General features: G+C 37.5%; 1 protein-coding gene across 4 annotated transcripts in view; it reads left to right on the top strand.

The window, feature by feature from the left end:
* PLCB4 (phospholipase C beta 4) overlaps window positions 1-12,602 on the top strand; it is a 214,740-nt gene that overhangs the window by 160,295 nt on the left and 41,843 nt on the right. For 2 of the 4 annotated variants that reach the window (XM_076335111.1, XM_076335109.1), the window contains exons 20-26: window positions 332-367; window positions 3,066-3,207; window positions 3,842-3,926; window positions 4,147-4,271; window positions 6,266-6,317; window positions 8,618-8,720; window positions 10,482-10,646. In XM_076335111.1, the coding sequence (XP_076191226.1) occupies window positions 332-367; window positions 3,066-3,207; window positions 3,842-3,926; window positions 4,147-4,271; window positions 6,266-6,317; window positions 8,618-8,720; window positions 10,482-10,646 (708 nt within the window). The remainder of the gene's footprint in view (window positions 1-331; window positions 368-3,065; window positions 3,208-3,841; window positions 3,927-4,146; window positions 4,272-6,265; window positions 6,318-8,617; window positions 8,721-10,481; window positions 10,647-12,602) is intronic. The other 2 variants (XM_076335112.1, XM_076335110.1) reach the window with 1 other exon arrangement.

Below are 12,602 nucleotides of genomic sequence, written 5' to 3'. Positions count from 1 at the left end.
TTATGTTGTCTGGGTGCGTCATTCTTTCATTCTTCTCTGAAACTTCCTGTCCCCAGCATCTAGTGATAGCACTGGTTTGAGCTTAACTGTCTGGCATCCTCCCTCCTATTCCCATTGCTAGCCAGCTGTTGAATTTCATATCTTGTGTACCCAGATGTGAAAGAAACTGCAAATTTTTGCAAATGTATGGGACAGATGAGCCACGCAGGAAGGTGGAAAAGGGTATACTTTTTGCTAAATGCATTAACTTTTTGAGGATTTTTTTTTTCTTACTGTGAGTGATTCCTATTGCTTTTTCTTTGGGTAATGTATATATATTTTTTTCCCTTAGGCTGTTGAAGATTCTGAGCAAGAAAACAATAAAAAGGTGACACATAGGATGTTATGTAGTTTGTTTTATTGCTTTATGTATAACATACATATTACTTACCATGCATTCTTAGTGGTTTAACAATTTTATGCACAGTTTCACTGCACCTAGAGTATTTTTGAAAGTGACTCTACCTCCTTTTCTCCTCTAGGGTTTCTTCTGCTGTACTTTCATACTGGGGTTAGGGCTGTCAGAAAATTTTGGGACAGACGGGAGTGCATGACTTTTGCCTCCTTAGAAGTGTCTGATCTCAGTCTCAAACGTGATGCACTGGGAAACAGCAGTTCTTTGAATGGTGTTGAGATGTATCATCCCTGCTTCTTTTTTCTCCTTTTCCCTTACCCTGACTGCACTTTGTTTTCCTGTCTCTTTTTCCTCCTTTTGCTTTCCCTTGGGACTTCTGCATTTATCTTCTCCCAGGAATCCCTTCTGTAAGACTCTTCCCACCTCCTTCCGCTCTTCTCCTTCCTTCTCTTCTCTCATTAAAGCTGCTCCTGTTCCTAACCACACTTTGTTTCAGTCTATGTTGTTTTCTAAGTGGGTTCTGCTTCTTTTCTTGAGGGGTGGGGAGGTGTAAATAAGAGGTCGACTTTCCCCCATTGTTTTCTCTAGCTCCTAAAAGGGTCATGTGCTGTTGTAACCATTCCTTTGTTTCCCTAGACTTTAAGAAACATTCCATCCTTACCCCTTTCTAATTCATAGTTTTAAAGTTGTGAACGCTGCAAAGAGTATAGCCCGTTTACTCTAAAAATTATGGGTCTGCAAGTAAATAAGACAAAATCAATAATGAGTAGATTGTCTTAGAACATTGTCTTAGAGCTAGCGTGTCAGTAATGCAGTCATACAGCTGTAGTCTGCAGGGTACTATTGCCTTGGCACTAAGGCATACATAATCCCCTTTGACTTCCTTTTCACTGTGATTCATTACTTAGACGTTTAAGGATCAAGATAGTAAAATATGATTAGCAATTCTGAGCACTCAGCAGGAGGCACATCGAAGGAGCCTGGTTTTTAGAAGATGGGTGGTCAGTTCTTCCTGAATTATTTGTCCTCCAAAAATGAAGACACCGAAAAGGACTAGTTCCTTTGAAGAAATTTGGCCTTAATTTGATCTAAACTCTATTAACAAATATTGACCTAATAACAAAAAAATGCCTGTATTCTACTAATAAAGGGATGTATCGTTTGGCATATTTAGGGAACAGATCTCTGAACCCTCAGTATGTGGATTCCTGAAAAGCAGTTGGGTTGAGCCCTGGTGATGAGCATTAAGATTTAATGGGCCACTGGAAGTTTAATTCAGTCTAAAATGCACATAAAACCACGTGCACCTAGACTCATTCTGATAACTCAGCTATTCTGTGCAGTCAGACAAATGACGTTCCTTGTGACTATAATAGTCTTATCATATCAAGGCATAAACTGTTTCACTTCACAAGGAATTCATTTTTTTGAACTGAGTCCGCACTATATGGCAGGTAGAGGTACATGCCCATAATACTGGCAAGTAGTTTCACATTTCTTTTCCTGTCCCATCTCCTGAGTAAATGAGTTGCAGTAGTGTAGTGAACTGTGAACTGCATTCTTCTTCCATGCTTTACTGCTGTTAGACATGCTGGGACTTACTGTCCAAGAAAGTACTTTGCAGTGCTTCCTGTTATTCACTCTTTCCTGATAAAATAATGGAGGAGAGTTTTCTGACAAACACGGGTCGCATTCTGAAAATGAAAAGCTGTACTGTAAGAATTTTTGAATATACTTAGTACTTCCTTGCAGAAGTTCACTGTCAGCCTACAGTAGGTTAGATTTTTTTAGTAACTGGTTCACTGGTAGGAGAACAAGCAAAAATGTTTGTGGGAAAAATGCCATGAACAGTAAGCCTTGCAGAGTTTGCTTAGATTGACAGAGATCTTTCTTTTTCTTTCCTTTCTTTCAGTGAAAAGAATGTGTTTCAAACTGGTTTAGGGAAAGGAAAAGGTTGGACAGGTAGATCCACATGAGAAGCACTTCCTATTGTGGGTTTCTAGCAGATGAGATACTTGGAGAAAACTTTTGAAATTCTGTTATAAATACAGTGCATCTTTATGTGAATGATGGATTCAGATTTTTATCATTTTAAGTGGCCAGGAATATGAGCTTGGTACTGTGTCTCTTGTTGGTCTTGCCACATCTGTTTGTCCAATGAAGGTTGTAATCCCTATGTTTTGGTCTGCTTTTATTAGTAAAGATTAGCAACTGAACCTATTTGTGTTTTGATGTTGAGAAAGTTCTACTCAGTACCAAATATGCATTACCCCACTGCAGCTGCTATGAGAGAATGTATATTAAATCACAATTCTTAAGAATTTATTTGACAAAGATAGATCATTATCTCCCACCATTGTCAGTCTGTTTAATGTTTATCTTTTATCCCAAAGTTATCCTACTAACATCATGTAATATTTACCCACTGCTTAGGAGCTTTTCTATCATCAGGCCTCTTGCATGCATCCTGTAACATTGAGAGTGTTTGGTGTGTTTATCAGTAAGAAAATAAATCTTAATTTGTGACATTAAATTTCCACTTCTCTTGTATTAATTTGCACTTTCTTTAATTTTCTGCAGATTTGGGTATAATTTTCTATCACATTTGAAAATTCCAACAAATAGCGTTTGCACACACAAATAGTGATTATTCTTTTTCATGTGTTTTCAGGGTTTAGTAACTGTTGAAGATGAACAAGCGTGGATGGCATCTTACAAATATGTAGGTGCCACAACCAATATACATCCATATTTATCAACAATGGTCAACTATGCTCAACCTGTAAAATTTCAAGGTTTCGATGTAGCAGAAGGTAACATAAAAGGTTGAATGAAATAAAAGTATTTGTCTGCTTATTCTAGGTAGTTTTTTCATCTCTACATTTCCTGAGTTTAGAAATGGCGTAAGACTTTTATAGTTTAATGACCGTCATCAGTATATTTTTAGATCTCTGTTTCCTTGAACGTGAAGTTAGCATGTTATTCCATCGGTCATCCACACGGAGTCACTAAATTACTGGGAGAATATGAAGCTGTTGAGGTTGATTTATATTCTGTAGGCCTTTCCAACTAAACTGCTTTTTTTTATTTCATCTTTCTGTAAAGTAAGGTGAGCATGGTCAGCAGTTAGCTGATGCTTTCGTATTGCACACTAGACCATTTATAATGTTGTTTTGCCTTATCTAGCCACACAACACGGGCTCTGAATAACAATTTTGTCCTAAACAAAAAAAATGAAAGTTTTGTTGATTTCCCAGGAAGTGAAAGAAAAAGGCAGGTCAGAAGTATTATGAAATTTCTCTTCAGTATAATTTGATTCTATGAATGACAGATAATGGGGAAACAGACCAGAATTTGCTATATCCCGCTATTATGTATAGTGCATGATTTTGAATTTTGATTCGTCATTACAAAAGTGTTTTAAAATGTCTTGTCTTTTCTTTCTAGAACGTAATATTCATCATAATATGTCCTCTTTCAATGAATCAGTCGGACTAGGGTATTTGAAGACCCATGCCATTGAGTTTGTGAAGTATCCTTTCACCTCCTCATACCACTTCTCTACTAATGCTACAAATAAACAGCAAGTGTACCTTTCTAGATTTACAGTGTTCCAGATCTATAAAGGAAAAGGGAAGGTAGCTCATAGGATGAGAAATAGTAAGATTAATGTAAGAAATATTGAAGATACCAGGATATGACCATACGTTCCTATGATGTTTTTATTTCATTTTCCTTGATGAATTATACAGTTATAATAAACGACAAATGAGTCGGATATACCCAAAGGGAGGCCGAGTGGATTCCAGTAATTACATGCCTCAAATTTTCTGGAACGCTGGCTGCCAGATGGTCTCACTGAACTATCAGACCCCAGGTAGGCAGCAAGGACCAGTGAACCTCAATCCTAAAGAATGGCTTGGGCAGTAACTCTCAAACAGATGCCATGGATTTGCTTCTGGCATTTTTTGAGGAAACAGACATATGGCTAAATAATACGGTAGGGTGGAATTAACGGAAGCGTAAGAAAAGGAGCAATAAAAAAGCCATACACAGAAGGAAAATTCAATCCCCTTTCATAGAAAAATAATAGACTACTGTAACTTCTCACATAAATGATAATGTTTTATTAATAAAAAGTATTAATTACAGGGAAATCACTGTTTTCACAAAACACAGCTTTGGCACAGTTGGGTGCATGTCTCCAAAGTAAAGATGAAGGAGTGTACAAATTAAGATGGTAAAAAGTAATGACTATGTGCCAAATGCATTTCTAGACCAGTTATTGTGAAGTGTTAAAGAGTCGTGTTCAGCATCAGAGAATGGGGTCTGAGAACCCAGCTGAGAGAATGATGCCAGGGAATGTAAATGCCTCTCCACCGTGTAAACTGAGAGGAGATGTATTGTTCCTGTTCAATGAAGGTGTGAGTATAACTTAACAGGGTAGGGTTTTTTGTTGTTTTGGTTTTTTTTTTTTATTTAATCTGGGATTGTCTTCAGTCATATATGTAACAGACCAGTTTTTCCATTTTCTTTTTCTAGCTGTGATAGTGCTTTTGTGCTTCTCCCCTCCCGCCCCCTGAACGGTGTCTTTGGTACTGCAGACACTCCTAATGATCATACCCTGAGCTCTGTCCTGCAAAGCTTTGCACTGATTTCCCTAGCTGTGGAGGCAAGAGAAAGCTGTACTGGGATACACTGCTTGTAAAGCACTCCACTGGACATGATTTGGAGGTTGGAGCAGATAGGCAAGCTTCACTCTTCTCCCAACGCTGCCTCTGCCCACTGCATGTCATTCTCAACCCCTTTATATTGCGAGATAAGAGTGTTAATTGTGTAATTGGAAGTGAGCAACTTTCCTGTATGTCTTCTATGATCCAACTGTGCTGACAGGCTAAAGAATAATTGAGGAAATACAAGTTAAGGCTGCCCAGTAAAGTGAATAGTAACTGATGTGAGCATGTGAGAATCTTGTCTTTTGTGTAAAGGAGAACATATAGAAAAGAATTTGTTCCTTTTGAAGGCAGAGTCTGTTGGGCAAGAGAATACCTGTGTTACCGCTGAACAAGGATACTGTATTCTGGTGTAATTGGAAACCTGCAGGAAAACATTACATTTTTTCTGAAGTTTGGGAGAGGGTTGGAGGGGAAGGGGGTTATTATGTGTTTGCTATCTATCTTTATATACACGTGCCATAATAATGCATTGACTAAAGTTCAGATGCTTTAAATGTTGAAACTAAGCAATGGTGCTGTGATCTCTGCGGTTTCTTTTTGTGGTATTTTATTCAATTAAGTGCACAGAAAAACAGTGCGATATTCATTTCACCTTCTTTAAGACATTGGGATACCTCATTGGAGGAGTTGTCTAGGGTCATTGTGGAGAAATACACACTTCTAGGATGTCTCATGTAGTATATTTTATATGGCTGCTTTAGAATGAGATTATTGCACTGTTAAAAGTGCCTGTATCCCTCCATTATTCAAAATGATTCTAGATGACTAGCAGGAATGGAGACATCTGTACTGTAGATAGCAAAAGTTAGATGCTGGAAATCCCATCCCAGGCACTTAACGTGACCACAGGCCGATTCTTCTCTGCCTACCGGGTGTGTCTGAATTCAGGGAGAGACTGTTTTCTAAGCACAGTGTAGACTTCAGCTTGGTTGATAAAGCTGTTACTACTGTGAAGAAATCTGAAGTTTTCCTATTGCTTCCTTTTATTTCTTAGGTGCGTGTGGTTTATATGCATTAAAGTTAATCTTCATTTAAACTGGTTATTCTGGACAAACAGTATTATTTTCTTTTCTAAAAAGGATTGTTCATGATCTGCATTATTCAGAAGGAAAGAGTAGTTTTTTTCTCTCGACAGATTTAGCAATGCAGTTGAATCAAGGAAAATTTGAATATAATGGATCATGCGGGTGAGTGATATGATTTAAATTGTTGTCACTGTGTATCAGAATCCTTTACTATGGTTTTAATAAAATTTTGTCATTATTAATTATGTGTTACAAAAGAAAAATGGGATGCTAGGTGAAGACTAGAAAATAGCAGAATTCAGGGAGAATTATCTCCTGCAAGGAGGTATTCTGATGAATATGCTTCTTTAAAAACTGGGCATAATTAAGATGAGATAGAAGAGGCTTTGTGTGCAAATTATGAAGATCGTGAATACCATACACAGTTACTTAAATACATCTTCAGCTTCTGTTCTCAATCTTTCTTTGAAGATATGCCACAGAATGGAGATTCATTGCACAGCTCACAGAATTGCCAAATTTCTTTGGACAGGTTGAGTCTTAATACATAGGGAATGTTTTTTTAATCTGCGTACTTTAGTCGGAGAGCAGATTTCACAGAGAATACTGAAGTGTTTCATCTCTCTAAGTTTCTTTTGCTTGAAAAAGGATGCTCAAGTGATGTTGATAGATTTTGCTCAAATGTTGAGTTTATACCTTAATAGGATAGGCTGATCATTAACATCGAGAGAAGGGAGAAGTATAATGAATTATAGGAAATGACAGTCCAGAAACACATTAAAATCTGCAAAGTCATCCTGGGAAGAAACAACTCTTTTACTAATGCAAATCTTATTCAGAAAGAAAATCTGAGTAGATGAAGCTTGGTGAAATTCCCCATCTGCAGAATGGGCAACATAGTCCTTTGCCGCTCCATGCCTTTATTTCAGTTGTGAACTCTTCAGATAGAGGCTGTTGGCTTTGATGAAGGTGCAGTCTCTGGTCATTTCAGTCAGAATAACAAAAACAGAAGAAAAACAAAGCTTTTTTTTATGGCAAAGTATGATTCCTTTCTTGTTTGACCCACAGGCCTGGTGAAAGAACACACTCTTGCCAAATGCTCTAAAGGACAGGCATCATTATCTACTAAATTACTTGATTCTTATGTCAGTCTTCTGATATTACAGTAATATAGTGGTAATACATGGTAGTATAGTGGTAATATTTTGATATGCATTATAAATGTGGTGCTCTTTCAGTCACAGAAAACACACAGGGCAATGAAAATAAAAAATTACATTTCCTTCTGTCTGTACTCCTTTTCTCTCTGATTTACAGTTTTCATGCTGGTGAAACAAGATTGAGTCGCTCTAGTTTCAGCATTTTTTTATTTCAGCAGGCCGGAAGCAGAGGCTAAGGATGTTTCTGGTAGTTCCCTTCTGCCCATAACCTACTTTAAATTAATAAAATATTATGAAATCACACACATTTATAATGTAAGAAAAATGAGGAATATTACTTTCCTAAACAGAAGCCACGTTATAAAAAAATGGGAGAAAGCATTGACATTCTATCCAGTGGAATTTTTCCAGTGTTTTTTAATTATTTCTGAATTCCTTTATGAGGCCTTTATAACATTGTGTACCAGTGATTCACTAGAGGAACTAAGGGGGGATAAAAAATAATCTAGCAGCTGTTGTCTGTCAGGGCTGCAGAATTAGCAAGACAACTCCAGTTACACGTTTTCTTCCACCAGTCGAAGAGAACCCCTGTCATGTGTAGCACAGCATTTCTGTGATCAACTGCTATTTAATTTTGATGACAGAATCCTTGGGTTTTGATTCATCAGAGCACGTATCGGCTTCATTGATATGTTGATCCAGTGTATAGTCCTCAGGGATGTATTGTAAGTGTTATTATGGTAGTACCTTTCATGCTACTATAATTAACAATCTGTCAGCACTGACATTATCAGCGGTTTCCCCCAAGGTTTTATAACCGAGATGAAAAAATTAGCTTCAAGCTGAAATTTATTGTATGAGTCTTGACTCTATGGAACTGCTTCATTTAAAAAAAATCAAATTGAATAAGCCCTCTGTATTTTTCCAGAGTGTTAAAGAATTAAAACAAATGCGAGCATCTACTTTTTATTATAACATAACTCGCTGTATTTTTAAAACGTATTATTAAATTATTTTGAAATGTCCCTGATTATATTAAACTTGTTTTCATCTTGAAATCCAGGGTTGATTTCACGTCTCAGTAGCTGGTAATTCAAAATTAAGATTAACATTTATCTGTATTCTAGACAACTGCAATATTTCCTTTTACTTCCTCACACTTGCAGCTAGAATGATAGTCTGTATTTTACAGTCCTGTAGGAGACTTCATTGTGTAAAGCTAGAACATCCATTTTATTTGTATTTAATACAATTTTAATTTCCACACAAGAATAATTTTCTTCTTCTTTTTCTTGAAATAAGGTATCTACTAAAACCAGATTTCATGCGACGACCAGATCGAACTTTTGACCCTTTCTCTGAAACTCCTGTAGATGGTGTAATTGCTGCAACGTGTTCTGTACAGGTAAAACAGCGATAGACAAACTTCTGTCATCTTAGTGCATCCAAAATCACATTTAAATATCAACAGAAATAGGATATCTACAGAAAATGTGTTTGGATTATGTGGATTTCATCAAATTGTTTCCACTGTTTTGTTTTTTTATTGCTAAGACATCTATGTTTACTTGGTCTGAGTGCAACATGATAGAATTAGAAATGGTTTGTTACTACACATTATCACTGAATTTTAAACCCCCTTGTGCTGTTTTTGAATTACATCAGCCCACACATGAATAAATGAGTGAAGTTCATTTCTGTGGACAGTATGAAATTATACAAACATCACTTGTCACCATAGAGCAAGGAGGAATATGGGCACGCATGGACAGGATATTTTGAAAATAAGTAGGGAAAAATGGTTCATGTGATGGAGGTCCTTATTTGGAGTTATCTATGAGTAACAAAGTCCATAAAACTTCTGCTGTGGTGCTAAAGCGTGGTTAGGTATCACGTTTCGGAAGGAGGCTGACAATTGTAAAACCTGTTTTGTGACTTGACACACTTCTTTGCTCAAATACCCCACGTGCAGCTTAACAAAAGACTTAAGCTTTCACTTATCACTTTCTATGTGCAGCATGGAAATTTCAAACTCTCTCCGACCAAGGCTTCATTGTGCATTCTAGACATTTAACTAAGTTTCATTTGCATCTCCAGAAGAACAAAAACTTTTTATTAATGTTGTTTTTCTTTAACGTTAATGACAGTACAATCCCTCTAAGAGGGAAGTGGGATCTGGTGGTGAGAACATAAGTTCTAAGTATCGTTAGAGATGGTTTTTTAGATCACGTATTTTGCCACTTGCTCTTCTTGCATGACTAAAACTAGTATAAAATTCCATATAAATTCTTTTATAAAGGAGTTGAGTGGACCGAAGCCAGTGATGGTACCCCTCAGCCACATAACTTTTCAGATTTGCTATCCAGAGTGTTCCCTGGAAGAATGTTAGATCGTGAAAAGAAAAGAACTCGAAATGAGCTTAGGCCTGTGAAATCGTGTTTCAGTTTTTTTTCTTCCCTCCTTGACCATAGTAATGAAAACATTAGCTGTATTTTTCAGTGGTAGATCATCTTGATGGAATAAAAATTTTCCCGGGAGTAATCACCTCCTGTGGCTAGATTAATCTTGACTTGGAGTAAAATTGCAACAAATCTTCATATATATATAACAATATAGAGGAGTCGTGGGGGTTTTTTGTTTGTTTGCTTTTTAAGCTTCCTACTCTTCCCAGACACGGAATATGGAGTTAGACTGACGTGATTAGTTTAAAACCTTTACCTAAGTGAAAGCAGAGCAGTAGCTTCCTTTCACTTCTTTGTAGTCAAGACATAATAGATGACAGTGCTTCTGAACAGAAAGCTTAAAGTTGCGGAATAGCAGTGCCTGATGTGGTTGTTTCATTCAGTGTTTTTCAGTAATAGAGTGAACGCATCTGTGAGACATCAGCTAATTGGGCTGACTGACTTACAACTGTTAATACCATAGCACAATGAGCACAATCATTTCAAATTAAGGATGTATTTAAGGTCTTATCACAAAAGCTTTTCTAAAGAAGTGCAATTTTAGCACTAAATATACCATTTTCATATGATGAAATAAATACATCTGTTCTGTATAAAGCATTTTTCAGACTGCTGTCAATAAAAAAATACCAATATTTCCAGTATTCATAAAATGCTGTGTACTTTGTATTGCTTTTCCTTACTGCTCTGTTGTTATGTTGCAGGTAATATCTGGTCAGTTCTTATCAGACAAAAAAATTGGTACGTATGTAGAAGTGGATATGTATGGTTTACCCACGGACACGATACGTAAAGAATTTCGAACACGCATGGTGATGAACAATGGTCTGAACCCTGTTTACAATGAAGAATCATTTGTATTTCGAAAGGTAGGATATTTGGAAAGCACAGTTTCTGGTTGCCAGCCCTTTTGCACATGAGCATCCTTGCTCACTTGAGCCACCCCTCCCTGCTTCAGTCTGCTCACGTGAATAAGTACTGCTCCCATGAAAAAGGGTTTGTAGGGTTCCTGTTTACTGCAGTAAACAATCTAAAGCGGAAATAAGCTTTCAAGAGGTTGTTTTGTTTTGGTTTTTTTAATTTTGCTTTGTTTTATTTTTCTAATGGATAACCTCTGTAGCTGTCACATGAAATTTTTTTTTTTTTTTCTGTTTGGCTTTTCCCTCCCCTTTGCTTCCTCCTCCCACTTGGAGGTAGCCACCTCCTCCGTGACCATGCCTGTGTTCAAGGTATGCAGTCCGCTCAGAATGAGCCCCTGCTGGTGGACACCATCATTCCCTGGAGATTTCTTCTTCCCTGCCCTGGCAGTGGCTGCTATCTTGCACTGTTCCTTCAGCCCAGAGGGCAGGTGAGATGCTGCATCCAAAGCTAAGGTCAATGTTATTACATGGAAAAGTTGGAAGGGTGCTGTGTTCCTCAGATGTGTTGCCAGCTCCCTCCTTCAGTAGTCCATGTGCATCATGTACCTTTTTCTTTATTTTTTTTTAATAACAAAAGAAAAACAAACCTTTTTTTCTTGGTATGGGGGATTTAAAGAGAGAGATCAGTTGTCTGTGTTCAGTTTTTATCTCTCAGTCTTTATATATATGATACACATATATATATATTTTTTTTTCCCTGTCAGCTGGAGTTTCATCCAGACTACATGTGTTAGCAGTGCCGTCTTTGATAATGTCTGTTTTCCTTACACCTGTTTTGTTGTCATGCAAAATTGTTGCTCTTTTATTCCAAAGTGACAGACTTTGCCGAGTGGTGATAACACTTCACACTTGGGTATATTACACACATAATCAGCTTTCTTAACAGTATAACCAGTTTTTAATAGAAATGTAGTTAATGCAAGAGGTTTTTCTGGACTCAAATATATTCTGGAATGAATGTGACTTCAAGCGCTTTTCTCTGTATATGAGAAGGCACAGGGAAGATGCTTAGGTACAATGACAGGCAATCATGCTGCCCATGGCTTGCTGGCCAAATGGCCAGCATCTGCTGCTCTCTGATTTCTTAAATCAAAAGGCCCATAAACCACAGGGTGCACACAGCTTCAGTCTAAAAGGGGGGTACCTGTGTATCGTGGCACGGGTACAGTGGCTGATGTCAATATTCCTCGGACTTTCTGCTCTACTCTGCAATGAACAATTACATAGTCACACATTCTCTTGAATAAGTCATACTGTAAGACAGCCAAGAGATTATTTTTCTTCATCTCAGGAACTTATTATATCAGGCTTAACATTGTAATCAAGACATACATTGATGACCAAGCAGATGAGTGGCATAAACATGGCAGGAACAATTCCTCTAGTTGGAGGAAATGGAAGGCATGGGGTGCACAGCGCTAAAATGTCGTGAGGGTGGAAGTGCCTACCAGGATACCATAGAACAGATTAACGGAGAGGGAATGATAAACTTCTTAGTCCCCACTCCTGCTCCCTAGCAAATCTATATCTGAGCCCATCATGTAACGAAAGATGTGCTGATCTGTGGCCTGTAGAGGAGAGATCTTACCTGCCCTACTTGGGTTACAGTGTTCTCCTTGAGTTGACGTTTAATCCTACACAGTCGCTCTCAGGTAATGTGTTTGATTGTTCTTCTGTCATGTTTTCTTGTTTTTATTTTAATTAAAATAAAGCTTCAGTCATTCTAACCCAAGTTTTGTGTTGTCACTCTGTTGTGTAAGGGGGAGGATGGTGTGAGTGCTGGTGGTAACCTGTGCTGTGAGTGTTAAGTTGTAATCAAGTAGAGCAGCATATCTGTGAATAGCTCAGGTGGGTTCAGAGACCAAAAGCATACTTTATTTTGTGCCCTCTAAGACTGAAAATGAA

Source organism: Aptenodytes patagonicus, chromosome 3 (assembly GCF_965638725.1).
Source record: "Aptenodytes patagonicus chromosome 3, bAptPat1.pri.cur, whole genome shotgun sequence".
Taxonomy (NCBI): domain Eukaryota; kingdom Metazoa; phylum Chordata; class Aves; order Sphenisciformes; family Spheniscidae; genus Aptenodytes; species Aptenodytes patagonicus.
The sequence above is the reverse complement of the archived record's forward strand: the minus strand, read 5'-3'. Positions and strand labels throughout refer to the sequence as shown.